Raw genomic sequence first — 14,179 nt, 5'->3', positions numbered from 1 at the left:
CCATAAATCTTTTTTGAACATTAAAAGGTATATATTTTGTGCATTAGTATGGTGTGGGCAGAGTAAGAGATGACTGGCACTGGCTTTCATTTTGTTCAGGCGGCATCTGCATCCAAGGCTCCGTTTTTCACTTTACAAATATTAGCAATTACATTATATATATATATTTAATACTGATTTATATTTAAACTAAGCTTTTTTGAGTTTCTGTGCGAATGTAATAAATCATTATACTATATCCCGCCCACAAAGTGTTTAGAAATAGGAGGACATAGAGAAGAAAGGAGTGAGGGGAGTGTCATTTACCACTGTGTATACGCCTCACATGTATGACTCTATACTCGTGTGGACTGCACAGAGAAGTAAAAGGAGGAAATGAACAGCCTAGAAAGGAACTGAAATATGAGCATGCTCAGTAGAGGACAGAAGCTGGTCTCCACAACATCAGCCTGCAGTTGGGACATACAGAAGATGGGAGGAACAGCTGAAGACAGGATCAACCAGGTACATTTCACTCTACACAAAATTAATTGCTTTAGTGGCTTTTTGAGTATATGTTGTTATATAGCATGTAGTGAAAGTTTCTCATAGTCTGGGCTTAAGCTTATGCACTTTAAGCTTTACACACAAAGATAGGAATCTTTATTTTAGCCATGTGTCTGTAAATTTCAAATCTCATTGGACTCAACTGAAAAGAACGGTTTCTTTTTTCATAAAATATATCCCAGTATGTTAGTTTTGTGAATGGAGCCGAATGTGTATTTACCATTTTGTCTGGAGCTTCATCGCACAGAAAAAAAAGAAAAAAAAATCAACAGGTAGAAAAATCCCTAAGGCTTCGTTTCCACTATTGCGACTTGCTGTGCGACTTGACACATGTAAACAACTTTCACTACAAAGTTGCGCTAGAAGTAGCACGACTTTGTAGCCACGGTAGTGGAAACGGAGCCGAAGCTGTTCAATGAAAGAATAAAACCCAAGTCTTTTTTTCACAGGTCTGTTTATTATTCCTGTTTGTGATGACAGTGCTCTAGAGATCTTTAACAAATATACAGAAAGCACATATATTAAATATTACATACACTTTACATCACGACTCCACATTTAAACACCATGATATGAACTAAATGCAGTGAATGGAATGGTATAAACAATTACACCATAGTCCCTTGTAAACAGGATCTACGTACGAGCAGTGAGAAGGATGAAGGCTGACCACCATACGAATGAGGAATGATATTTTATAGAACCCTTTGTGTCTTGTGGCATCTCAGCAACTTCAGGTTTAAATAAATCTCTTTATAAATAGACTCTTATTTGCTCGGTGGACATTTAAATATCTCATTGATTAAAAGCAACAATATCTACGGAACATTTGATTTTAAAAAGAAAAAAAGGGGTCAGGTTGACTAAAGGAGAGAGGAGGGGGGTCACCTTGGTTAGAGACATGAGAAGCAAGCACAGGGTTAAGGAGGAAGTGTATCACTGTACTTCAAACTCATTTCTGCTCCGATAACACAATCACACAGTTTGTTCTACTTAAATTCCAGCAGATTGCAGTCAATCTTGTAGTAGACATAGGGGTAGTATTCTTGCTGGCTCAGGTTTAATCCAGGGATATCCATGGGAGCCTAGAATGAGAGAAGATATGTTATTAGAATCCGCTAAAGCAAGTTCGCAGACATAAAGACGTATGATAAATGTTAGAAAATGATCCATCTTATGACCTTTGCTATCTCCCCATTGCCTCAGATTATTTGGCATAACTGATGAGGCCTAAAGATTGCTGTAGCTGTCACAATGGATGCCAGACTAATAAAGATGTGACTATAATCATCCCAGCGTAGTTCTCCGAGCTGGCAGATTTCAGTATGGAACTTTTTGGTGTAGCCCCCCCACCACACCGCACCACTTGAAGCCTTAACATGCTACATAACCCTTAAGCTGGCCATGGGCGGTTCAAATGTCAATGTCTATGGACTGGCTGATTATACTTAATAGATCCAGCCTGTTTTATTTTGCTTGATCACTGCTGGCGGCTATAAGCCATCAGCACTGATCATCTTATTCTGCCTGTGGAGAAAGCTCCCCATCGGCAAACCACAATAGCACTGCGGAAGGGATTCCCACCTTAACAATGACTTGATGGGGAAATCAAGTCATTTTCTTTCCCTCAAACCGTGGCTAAAGGAAAGAAAATTTCATAATGTATGCCCTGCCTAAATTGGCCTTTAACCACTTCACGGCCGCCCCATAGCAGATTTACTGCTACAGAAATATACATGATTCTGCACTTCCAGGTTTTGGGCACAAGTGAAGGTCGCCTGCGGCTCGTTTCTGCTGTGATTTTATATAGCGGGAGCTGATCAGTGGGTCTGGCGGGACCCACGGATTGTTCGTTACTCTGACAGAATGGCAGTCTGCCTATGTACACAAGGCAGACTGTCATTCTGTGAGTACAGAAGACATTAATCCTGTGTTCCTGTGAAGCAGAAACTCTGATCCCTGTCTTCAAATTGTAAAAGCATCTCCCCCCACATTTAGTAAGCACTCCCCGGCAACACATTTTACCCTTTGATTGCCCGTTAACCTCTTCCCAGCCAGTGTCATTAGTAAAGTGACAATGTAGATTTTTTGCACTGATCACTGTATTAGTGTCACTGGTCTAAAAAAAAAAAAAAAAAAGTGTCAAAAGTGTCAGTTAGGTGTCTGATTTCTCCACTGCAATATCGCAGACCTGCTATGAGTCGCTGATCGCCGCCATTACCAATAAAAAAAAAAAAAAAAAAAAAATATCCCATAGTTTGTAGATGGTATAAGTTTGGCGCAAACCAATCAATACTTTTACTGTGATTTGTTTCACCAAAAATATGTAGCAGAATACATATTGGCATAAATTGATGAAGAAATTTAATTTTTTTTAACTTTTTTATTGGATGTTTTAGAGCAGAAAGTAAAAAAAACTGGATTTTTTACTTATCCTAAAATCCTTTTCTCTTAAGTTCATTGACGGACGCAGTTCCTGATGCATATCAGTAGGGTTATACTGCCCCCTACAGGAGTAGGACACTAGACAGAAAAAAGTTCTGGCTACGCCTATGGGCAGTCCCAGAGGGTACACCCTCTCTCTCTTCCTGCATAGGATGTCATTTTTGTATCAAAGCAGTGCGAGAGAAGTAATATCAACCCAACTCAAAATAGAGGGGTGGGTACTGCGTCCTGTCAATGAACTTAAGAGAAAAGGATTTTATGGTAAGTCAAAAATCCAGTTTTCTCTATCGTTCATTGATGGACGCAGTTCCTGATGTATATCAGTAGGGACATCCCAAAGCAGTGCCATAAAATGATGGGTGGGAACAGCAGAAAAAAAACAAGTCTCCAAGGCTAAACATAGCCAACCAGGCAACATAGGACTCGTCAGAACAACAAGATGATGTCTACCTGAAACCAAACAGTAGACACCCTCAAAGAAGGCCAAAAAGTACCCTAAAGAGCAGCTTACAAAAATTTTTGCTGCAGAATTTTGCGGCCAAGAGAGTCATCCACAGATGCCAGCACATTCACCTTATAAAATTTGGTAAAGGTGTGAACAGACGACCAGGTAGTCGCCTTGCAAACCTGAAGCACAGATGCCTGATGGCGAAAAGCCCAGGAAACACTAAGCGCCCGAGTAGAATGCGCCTTAACAGGGAAAGGTGGAATCTGACCCTTAATTGAATAAGCCTGCAGTGGCACCAGCGAGGTCATTCCGGGGGGTCACTAGAATGACCATAATTCCTTCTGCCTCTATCCTGGGCAAGAGTCTCGGGAGAAGGTTGAGAGGAGGGAAGGCGTATATCAGACAATACCGGCCCCAGTATTCATAATGTATGGCCTGCCTAAATTGGCCTTTAACCACTTTACGACCCCCCATAGCAGAAGGTGCCACAAACCTCTGCCCTTTCCTGTTGAGCCAAGATGTCAACAGATCCACCTCGGGGGTGCCCCACCAGAGACACAGCTAATGAAACACCTCTGGATGAAGGGACCACTCTCCTTGGTCCAACGCCTGCTGACTGAGATAATCCGCCTGCCAATTTTCCAACCCTGGAATGTGTACGGTGGGGAGAGCCAAAAAAAAAATGTTCTGCCCACCGAAGAATGCTGGCTACCTCCAGAGCTACCAATGCACTCCTTTTACCACCCTTGTGATTGACATAAGCCATGGCCGTGGCATTGTCTGATTAGATTCGCACTGGAAACCCCTGGAGGCAATCCGTCCAGTGATTCAGGCACAGCCTGATCGCTCAGAGTTCAAGGACATTGATCAGGAGTCTGGACTCTTCCAGTGTCCAAACTCCCTGAGCGGAGTTCCGACCTAGGACACCTTCCCACCCAGCATCCGTGGGGACCACTGTCCAATACAGGGGGAGAAACGATTTGCCCTGGCGAAGAGCTGGAAAGCGAAGCCACCAGATCAGAGACCCTTTTGTTTTTCGGCTTGGCCGGATTTGAATGTCCAGAGACTTTGGACACTTGTCCCATTTGGCCAAGATCTTTTTTTGCAGGGATGTTTCATGGAACTGTGCAAACGGGACTGCCTCGAAGGTAGAAACCATCAGGCCCAGCACCCTCATGCAAGTCCGGAGGGACGACCACCTGCTGGACAGCAAGAGATGAAGAAGCATGAAACTTCTGGAGTTTGTCCAGAGGAAGAAACACACTGGCTAAAGCCAAGTCCAGAGTCAGACCCAGATAGTCAAGTTTTGTGGAAGGAACCAGAGAAGACTTCTGAAAATTCAGAAGCAAGCTGAACTTCCTCAGCGTCAATATAGTGATGTCCACGTTGTCCATCAGAGCAGTAGGAGACTATGCGCACAAGAGAAGGTCGATCAGGTAGCCCAGCACTGCGATTCCTCATTGACGTAACAACGCCAGCATTGGAGCAAACATCTTTGTGAAGACCCAAGGAGCAGAGGTAGGAGCAGAGGTGAGACCAAAGGTAACGTCACAAACTGAAAATGCTTCTCTTCCACGGCAAAGCGGAGGAATCGTTGGTGACAGACACATATTGGAATGTGTAAGTAAGCGTCCTTGATGTCCATAGAGGCAAGGAGATCCCCCTGATGCAAGGATGCCACCACCGTGCAAACAGAATCCATTGTGAACTTCTGTACCCGAACAAAGCAATTCAGGGCCTTGAGATTCAGAATTGGACGCACTTTGCCTTCTTTCTTCGGGACCGTGAACAGGTTTGAATAAAACCCCTGAAAACCAGAACAATTATCCCTTGAAGTAACAGGTCTTGCACCGCCCCGAAGAGGGCTTGCAATCGGTCTAGGGATAGACGCATATAGGAAGGAAAGAACCTCTCCAGAGGGTAAGAACAAAACTCGATCTTATAGCTGGACCGTATCACTTAGTGGACCCACTTATCTTGCACCAAGGAGGTCCATGGGTCTGGAAACCAGCGAAGAAGTCCCCCCACCCCAGGCAGGGGTTGAGGGCGCACCTTCACTCAGAAAGAGCCTTGTCTGCGGGTCTGGAGAAACCCTCTTTGGACTTGCCAGAACACGTTCGCTTGAATCCTCCCGAAGAGGCCTTGAAAGGCTTTGAACCCTTGTCAGCCGACCCTGAAGGACGAAAAAAACTTCCTGTGAGCCAAGAAGGATGGACCACCTCTAGGACGAGGTTCCTTACCCTTACTAGCCTGTGGAAGAAAGGTGCTCTTCCCCCTGTGAGACTATTAATGATGTCATCCAGGGTAGCTCCAAACAGGCGATCTTGAAAAGGAAGATCAGTTAAGGCTTTTTTTTTTTTAGAGGTCTGGACCGCATTTGAGACACAAAACACGCTTAAGGACCACTGCCGAAACAAGCAGTCTAGAATTCAGGGGAGCCGCATCCAAAGAGGCATCACAGATACTGCAGCCCCTGGATCAACTGGTCCACCAGCTCCGCAAAGGCAGGGGGCAGCTGCTCACCTTCCAGGTCTTGGAGTAAAAGCTTAGCCCACTCGGTCAGAGTTTGTGACACCAGGGCAATGGTGAAGACCGATCTGAGTGCTGAGCCGGCAACAGTGAACATACTGCGGGTCACAGCCTCCGCCTTTCTGTCAGCCGGTTCCTTAAAAGCCAGCGATTCTTCTGCCGGAATCTTAGTCACCTTATTCAACCTGGAAACCGGGGGATCCATCACCGGTGGAACAGTCCACTTTCTAAGGAGGGACTTTTCAAATGTGTGGAACGCTTAGGAACCACAAAATGGCGTTTTGGACATTCCCATTCTTTTGCGACAAATCTGCCAAAGTAGGAAGGAAACGGAAACACCTTTGCCACTCTAGACAGTTTGGGAGTACCAAAGGAAACCGGTTTGCCTCTGCCGCAGCTTCAGCTGCGTCCTCCATTTTTAAAGTCTCTCGCACAGACACAATCAGTACGTCCACCAGCGCCTTTTCGTGCGCGGCTACAGGAGTGGAGGAATCACCCTCACTATCTAAGAACTTGGGGTGCGTGGCCGTAGACCCCTCAGGGCGGGCCGCATCCACAGCGGCCAGATCAGATTCAGAATCTGAGGAGACAGATTAAATCTTTTTTTTTTACTACCCCGCCACCCAAAAGCCACCTTCAACTGGGACACAAAGGACTCCAGGACCGCCGCTAGTGCATCAATGGATGGTTGGGACCAGGAGGGCCCCGCAGGCTCTGAGAGGGGGTCAGGTGGGGAAATGTGCTCCAAGGACTCCATGGGGAATAAGGGTACCCCACAAAAGTGCAAAAATAAAACACTGCTAAGGGACACCCCCACCACGCTGGTAACACCACCCATTCGCCAGCCACAGAGCACCCCCTGATCCTGCAGCAGAGAGAGGAAGCGGACCCCACCAGACTCACCACCCCACCAGGCAGTCACCGGCAGCACCTGGATCAAAGCACTCCACGTGCGGCGTCCAGGAAGAAAAGAGGCCCAGGAGTCAGCACCAGGGGATAAGGAGGGGCTCCCACAGCTAAAATGGATGCTCGAAAGGCTACACAGTAAGGCCGCCATTCAATTCAATGCCGGACTAATGCAAAATGTCCGCTGCGGCTACACAAACATGGCCACCAGCCTATACAGAAAAAAATGCAAAGAGCAAGAAGGGTGGCCATGGAAGGAGCCCCCCACCAGGTACAGCCCCCACCACAGCTGATCGCCCGGTCGCCTGCAGCGCACCCCCGCCCCCATCACCAGTACAGCACACTGCTCCAGTCCCAGGAGGTAGCCAAACCACCATACAACCCCAGTATAGGTGGAGGGGTGAGAGGGGAGAGGGGGGGTGAGAGGGGGGATGAGAGGGTAGCTACTCATCATACCAAGAACCAGACGTGCACCTCTCCAGACAGAACCTCCTCGACATCTAAATGGGGGGGCTGTCGGCTAGGAGGAACGCTGCGACGCAGGCATAGACCCGGTTGTATGCGACCTCGGGAGAGGTTTAACTCGCAGGCCATCCCCCATCCGGTGGGGCTATGTCAAGGCCGACCTAGAGTGGAGCTGAGGTCTGCGAGCACTAGCTGGCCAGACTGCGGTGACCACTTGATCTAGATTATCCAGCCCGGCACCCAGTCCGGCAGTTGATTGTAGATCTCAAAGGAAAAAAAAAAACAGGAGAAAAAAAAGAATCTATCAAAAAGAAAAAAATTGCCAGGACCAGAGATCCCAGTAAGGAAGTAGGTCCTTATTCGTGACTAGGCAGAAAAAACTGAGCACCTTATAGCAGAGAGGGGGAGTATACCCCCTGGGACTGCCCATAGTCAAGTTCTTTTTCTGCCTAGTGTCCTCCTCCTGAAGGGGGGTAGTATAGAAGATCAGGAGCTGTGTCCATCAAAGAACCAAAGAGAAATAATACTAATTGCTGTCTGCATTTTTCTGTCAAAAAAAAAAAAAGGAAAAAAACAAGAAGGCTAATAAAGGGGCAGTATTTGGAAAAAGAACAGGTCCAGGATAGTTAAATGCAGGTCCTGTAACCCTCAGGAATTATTTAACACCTTAATGAGTGCCCAAAACATGCAGTATGTACGGCAGCAAAAAAGGGGGGCTTTAATGCCCACACATGCAATTCTGGGGGGTCATTATGTTTATGTACTGAGGGCATGCTCATTGCACACTCTCCGCACAAAGACCGAGCTGTCACAGGAAACTATTGGTCAGGGCTACAGATCAGTAGCTTACAGGACCAGTTTTTGTTCAAGTGACCACTGTGACAGTGGTCACATGGTTGTAAATCCTTCCCACCCCACAGGAGTTCCAAACTATTTTAAGGGGTGCCGTGGTGGGTAGGATGGGGTTAAAGTCCCATGTTCTGGTAAAAACCCCCTTAGTTTCACCTTTCCCCAATACATTTTTTAAAAATGGTAACTTTGCTAATAGATCCCAATCGCTCATTCCTATCAGTAACCCAGAGATCCAGTATGTGACATTCAGAAAGGCAGTTGGGAAAGCCCCAAGTAGCAAAAAATGGTTTTACTTACGTCAATGATGGATGCCGCACTGCTGTCTAGGTGCTTGTACAAGTCATACAAAACTTCCCTCAGCTTCTTCATAGTCTTCTTATTGGGCTGGAGGAGCATGGCTTGGAAGTTCACAGGTAATCCATATCTAGAAGCAGAGGAATTGTTATGTTCCAGGGCTTATAGCTGTTCACATTAACATAACCATGTTATACCCAAAATATGTGTGTGACATTTAATATGGTATAAAAAGTGCAGTTAGCCTTTAAAACAACCTTTTCTCTTAGTAGGAAAGCTGTATCTGCAGTGTCTGTTTTGGTGTCATGCTCCACCTACCTGCTGGGGACAGCTGTCCTTTATTAAGTCTATAGGGAACCAAACAAGAGAAAGGAAATTCTGTGACAGGGAATGGTACAACATATTCCGGGTAGGGAGGGAATAAATCAATGGAATTTCCATGAGATTAGATGTTGATCACCTGAGCTTTCCAGCATCTACTCATCTGAAAATATCTGTTTTTAGGGACGAACATTATGAAAGTCTGTGAATAATTGCCCAGAAGTCGTTTGTCCCCACTAATGGATCTCCAACTTAAAGAAAGCTTTCTGCATTAAACAAACCTAACCCACTACAGCAGCAGCAAGGAATACCAGGGACACTGTCTTATTACCTTAACACAGACTCCACAAAGACCCGGAGAGCCTTCACATGAATCCATGCAATAAAAGCTTCACTAAAATTCACTTTGAGCCATCGTACCAGAGGACCCTAGGGGAAAAAAAAATTAAAAGGTTATTTATACGCACAATAACTATAGCTGGCATTAAAGCGTGAGAATTAGGGCTACACAAAACACACAGTGGGTTGACTTACTCAAACTGGAGAGTGCAAAATCTGGTGCAGCTCTGCAAAGAAACCAATCAGCTTTCAGTTTTTTTTTTTTTTTGGCAAAACTTATTTGAACAAGCTGAAGTTAGAAGCTGATTGGCCACTATGCACAGCTGCACCAGATTTTCCACTCAAGTTTTAGTAAATCAACCCCAATGGGTGTTAATACAGTTCTAATTTAGGACATGCCGCTACCAACCAAAAAAAAATTAGACATGCAGATGTAAAAAAAAAAAAAAAAAAATCAGTGCTTCCTAGAAGTGTCACAACCTTAGTCTTCTATACGTGGTTCTGTATTAAGGATTCTAAGAATTTGAATAAAGCTAAAAATAAGGTGAACGATGAAAGAAGGGCCCTAACTAAGCTAGCAAAAAAAAAAAAAACACAAAAAAATTACAGTTTGAGGACAATCTCCATTTATCTTTATTATTTGCACTTGTCTCAATTTTGTTAAAGATCTTTTAAAAATATATATATATATATATATATATATATATATATATATATATATATATATATATCTCAAAGCCCTGCAGGCAACTTCAATTTAAGCAGGGCCATCTAGGAGTCTCAGAGGTAGCTTAGCTCCCTGAAGTTTTCACATTCTTGTAGCAACTCTGTTTGGTGGTCTTGTTACAAGTCAGGTGATAAATGTGGGGGAATCTGGGCCCATTCACCTTTAGTGAATCTCGATATGAAGTCTGTTTAATGACAGCATTGCTTATTTGTAAATTATTCTAAGGTTGTGGTTATAGTTGTATAACCTTGTCTTTGTTCACTCACTTACCTTCAAAATACTTAAGGTCATTGTAAACTGGTGTGGTTTATTTGTGTAGTTATATTTTTCTCAACATTTACATGTAGACCAAGATGTCCAGCTATTGCGACTGTTGGGACAAATTTTCATACTGAAAACAGGCAGGTGTGTTGCTTTAGTGTGCTGGGGTGCCATTCAAAATGAAACTAACACATATATGGCACAATAACGCACGTTATTGCAATGCAAGGGTTGAAGCCAGCCTAAAACTTTTTTTAGGCTCAAATTTTGTTTGTATCTTACTGAAAGTGGAACTAATGTCTGCAATACTTACCTCTGCTTCAATGGTCAGATGCCTGCGAGGTCCCCTGACAGCATCTTCTCCCTGCCTTCTTCTGGGTGTCAGTCATTGACTGTAATGATTGGCCAAGAAGGGATGACATCACTCCCATGCATTTGCAGGAGTTCGGTAATCCAGACACACAGGCAATGTGCCGACATGTGCAGCTCAATATACAGGGTCGATTTAATTCAATTTAATTCCTTAAAAGCCCATGGCGTGGCACTATGGTGGGGAGTCACACAGCCATTCGCACTCGAGCGTGTTCTGACATGTTCTAAATTTCAGTCGCTTGGGTCACAGACCAGTTGACTCAGTGTTTACGGAGTAGTAGAGAAAATAACACTTGTGCATTGCGATGTCAGCAGAAAATGACCGGATTCTGGAGCAGTGGACTAACATCCAATTTTGCATGAAAATTGGCTCAACAAAAGTGGAAGTGAAACTTTAGTTCTTTTACAACAAGTTTATGGTGAACGCTCCATGAAGAAATCAAGTGTTTTAGAATGGCATAGCCGGTTTAAGGAGGGCCAGGAACATGTGTATAATAGTGTATGGGTTTTTTTGTTTTTTTCTAAAGTCCGGGAGGCTGTAAAGGGACTGGGGTGCAAGGAAGAGGGGATGTGAAGGGACTTGTGATGGAGAGTGACTGAATGAATGGATACATGGGGATGCCTCTTTGCTGGACGCATGGGGATGCCTCTTTGCTGGACGCATGGGGATGCCTCTTTGCTGGACGCATGGGGATGCCTCTTTGCTGGACGCATGGGGATGCCTCTTTGCTGGACGCATGGGGATGCCTCTTTGCTGGACGCATGGGGATGCCTCTTTGCTGGACGCATGGGGATGCCTCTTTGCTGGACGCATGGGGATGCCTCTTTGCTGGACACATGGGGATGCCTCTTTGCTGGACACATGGGGATGCCTCTTTGCTGGACACATGGGGATGCCTCTTTGCTGGACACATGGGGATGCCTCTTTGCTGGACACATGGGGATGCCTCTTTGCTGGACACATGGGGATGCCTCTTTGCTGGACACATGGGGATGCCTCTTTGCTGAATATATGGGGATAGTGGGCGGACTAAAGCTGTGTAAGGGGCCCCAAAATTTCTGATGTCTGCCCTGCTCCCAATACAAGCCCACATCCATAAAATACAGAACACATATTATTCTTACAAACTGCTTCTTCTTATCAGTAGATAGTCTATTCATTTCCTCCTTGTCAGCCTTCATCTCTTCTTCATTGTATTGGAAATCACGGACGACAAACCTGAGACAAAGAGAAATGTTAGATACTAGCCATTTAAAATTGGACTCCCTTGGCTTTAATCACTCCCCAGCATCTTACTTATTCTCCCTGGCTTTGTGTCGGAAGTCGTCCACTGCTTTCCTGAACAGAGTGACATTACACAGGTAGCTGTCCTGGTCTTCTGATAAAACACTGTGACAATAAAAGGTACAAATAGTAAGGACAATGTTTACAAAAGGAGAATTACTCTGCAGATCAGAGATATGGCAACAAATAAACTGGTAATAGTTATTACAGCAAACTCAGTAACTGCGCTAAAATCAGAAATTTCTATTTGCCATAAGGCTGGGTTCACACTGCTGCGATGCGGGACACCGTATATAATTTGAATAGGAATCGCAGTGCATTCCTGTGCGAATTACATGCGGGCCCTCGGGGATGCGATTTGAGCCATGGGTTTGTATAACTCAAATCACACTCCATTCGCACCAAACGGGTGCAGGACCCTTTTTTTGTCTGCACCAGAATCGGATCGCATTGCGTTTTGCAAACCGATTTTGGGGTGTCTTTAACTTCACATACACTCTGCAATCGATTCGCATGTACGGGTTGTGATTTTGATGCGGTGCAGATTTGCTGTGAACTCGCACCGCATCTAGTGTGAACCGAACCTAAAGCTGAACTCCAAGCAAATAAAAAAAGGCACAAATTAATGTAGCTTGTTTGAGGGGAGAGTCTGCTTCCTGCTCGCTAGAGAAACAACACAAATCCTACAGAAGTGATGTGTCTGGAAACTCCTTTACTGCCATATAGACAGGCAACAAAAAGAGTTCCCAGATCACCAGAATAGAACAGCTATGAACAGAAAAAAAACTGAACCTTTGTGTTCTCTACGTATAGGAGAGAGCAGATTGGTTTAGAATTGGAAAAATCCCACAGAAATCTGTCATCTGTGACCGCCCTGCTTCACAGCTGAATTCTCTGGAATCAGCTAAATTCACAACTGAACCACATAAATGTGAATGATTGTAACTGTGTTCAGACAGCTTTGCAACACTGGCACCCCTGCCAGACAGCACAGCCTGGCCAGTGACCTCACAGTGTGCCTAAGCAATTAATCGCCAACCTGCCCCCAGCCTGTGACTGGAGTATGAATGAGAAGCAGAACTGATTAGGGAATCCATTTGCTCTCCCTTCTAGTAAGCATGTTCAGACTGCTGACTGACAGCAGTGTGCAAAACAGAAAAGATCTGATTGGCTTAGACTGTCATCTCTCTCTTTACCAGTGTAAGTGCTGTTGTGCAAAAGAATACATGATGCCAATATAACGAAAGATTCAGTTAAAGCGGTTGTATACCCTGCTTGGTGATTTTTTTTTTAACCCACAGGTAAGCCTATAATAAGGGTTAACTGTAGATAAACTGAATATCTCCTAAACCGTGCACCCTGCATGCAGCCACTGCACAGGCAGTCCAACTCCTCCAGGATGGCACATCAATACGTGCCATTGCCATAACGTTTGCGGTGTCTCCCATCACAGTCTCAAGAGCATGGAGGAGATTACAGGAAACAGGCAGTTGCTCTAGGAGAGCTGGACAGGGCCATAGAAGGTCTTTATAATATCAGCAGAAACGGTATCTGCTCCTTTGTTCAAGGAGGAACAGGATGAGCACTGCCACAGCCCTACAAAATGACTTCTAGCAGGCCACTGGTGTGAATGTCTCTGACCAAACAAACAGAGACAGACTCCGGGAGGGTGGCCTCACATCCTCTAGTGGGCCATGTGCTCAATGCCTGGCACCGTGGAGCTTGATTGACATTTGTCATTGAACACCAGAATTGGCAGCTCCACCAATGGTGCCCTGTGCTTTTAACAGATGAGAGCAGGTTCCCCCCCGAGCACATGTGACAGAAGTGAAAGGGTCTGGAGAAGACGTGGCGAACATAATGCTGCCTGTAACATCGTTCAGCATGACCGATTTGGTGGCGGGTCAGTGATGGTCTGGGGAGGCATATCCATGGAGGGAAGCACAGACCTCTTCAGGCTAGACAATGGCACCCTGACTACCATTAGGAATGGGGATGAAATCCTTGGACTCATTGTCAGACCCTACACTGGTGCAGTGGGTCCTGGGTTCCTCCTGGTGCATGATAATGTGGGACCCATGTGGCGAGAGTATGCAGCCAGTTCCTGGAGGACAAAGGAATTGATACCGTGGAATGGCCCCCACGCTCACCTGACCTAAAGCCAATAGAACACCTCTGGGACATTATGTTTCGGTCAATCTGACGCTGCTAGGTTGCTACTCAGTCTGTTCAGGATCTCAGTAATGCCCTGGCCCAGATCTGGGAGGAAATACCCCAGGACACCATCTGTCGTCTCATTAGGAGCATGCTCTGACGTTGTCAGGCATGCATACAAGCACATGAAGGCCATACAATACTACTGAGTACCATTTTGAGTTTCAGCAAAATG

At 45.3% G+C, this 14,179-nt stretch overlaps 1 protein-coding gene across 1 annotated transcript in view; it reads right to left on the bottom strand.

Annotated features, from left to right (window-relative positions):
* Positions 1-983: 983 nt before the first annotated feature.
* The window catches only part of ATP6V1C1 (ATPase H+ transporting V1 subunit C1), a 59,353-nt gene continuing 46,157 nt past the window's right edge, over positions 984-14,179 (bottom strand). The window contains exons 9-13 of the mRNA XM_082259336.1: positions 11,803-11,895; positions 11,631-11,724; positions 9,138-9,235; positions 8,489-8,615; positions 984-1,631 (exon numbers count right to left, since the gene is read on the bottom strand). Of these exons, the coding sequence (XP_082115462.1) occupies positions 1,536-1,631; positions 8,489-8,615; positions 9,138-9,235; positions 11,631-11,724; positions 11,803-11,895 (508 nt within the window). The 3' untranslated portion in view covers positions 984-1,535. The remainder of the gene's footprint in view (positions 1,632-8,488; positions 8,616-9,137; positions 9,236-11,630; positions 11,725-11,802; positions 11,896-14,179) is intronic.

This window comes from Pelophylax lessonae (genome assembly GCF_965119305.1).
Source record: "Pelophylax lessonae genome assembly, chromosome: 5".
Classification (NCBI taxonomy): Eukaryota; Metazoa; Chordata; class Amphibia; order Anura; family Ranidae; genus Pelophylax; species Pelophylax lessonae.
Note: the sequence above shows the minus strand (reverse complement) of the source record. Positions and strands in the feature narration are given on the sequence as shown.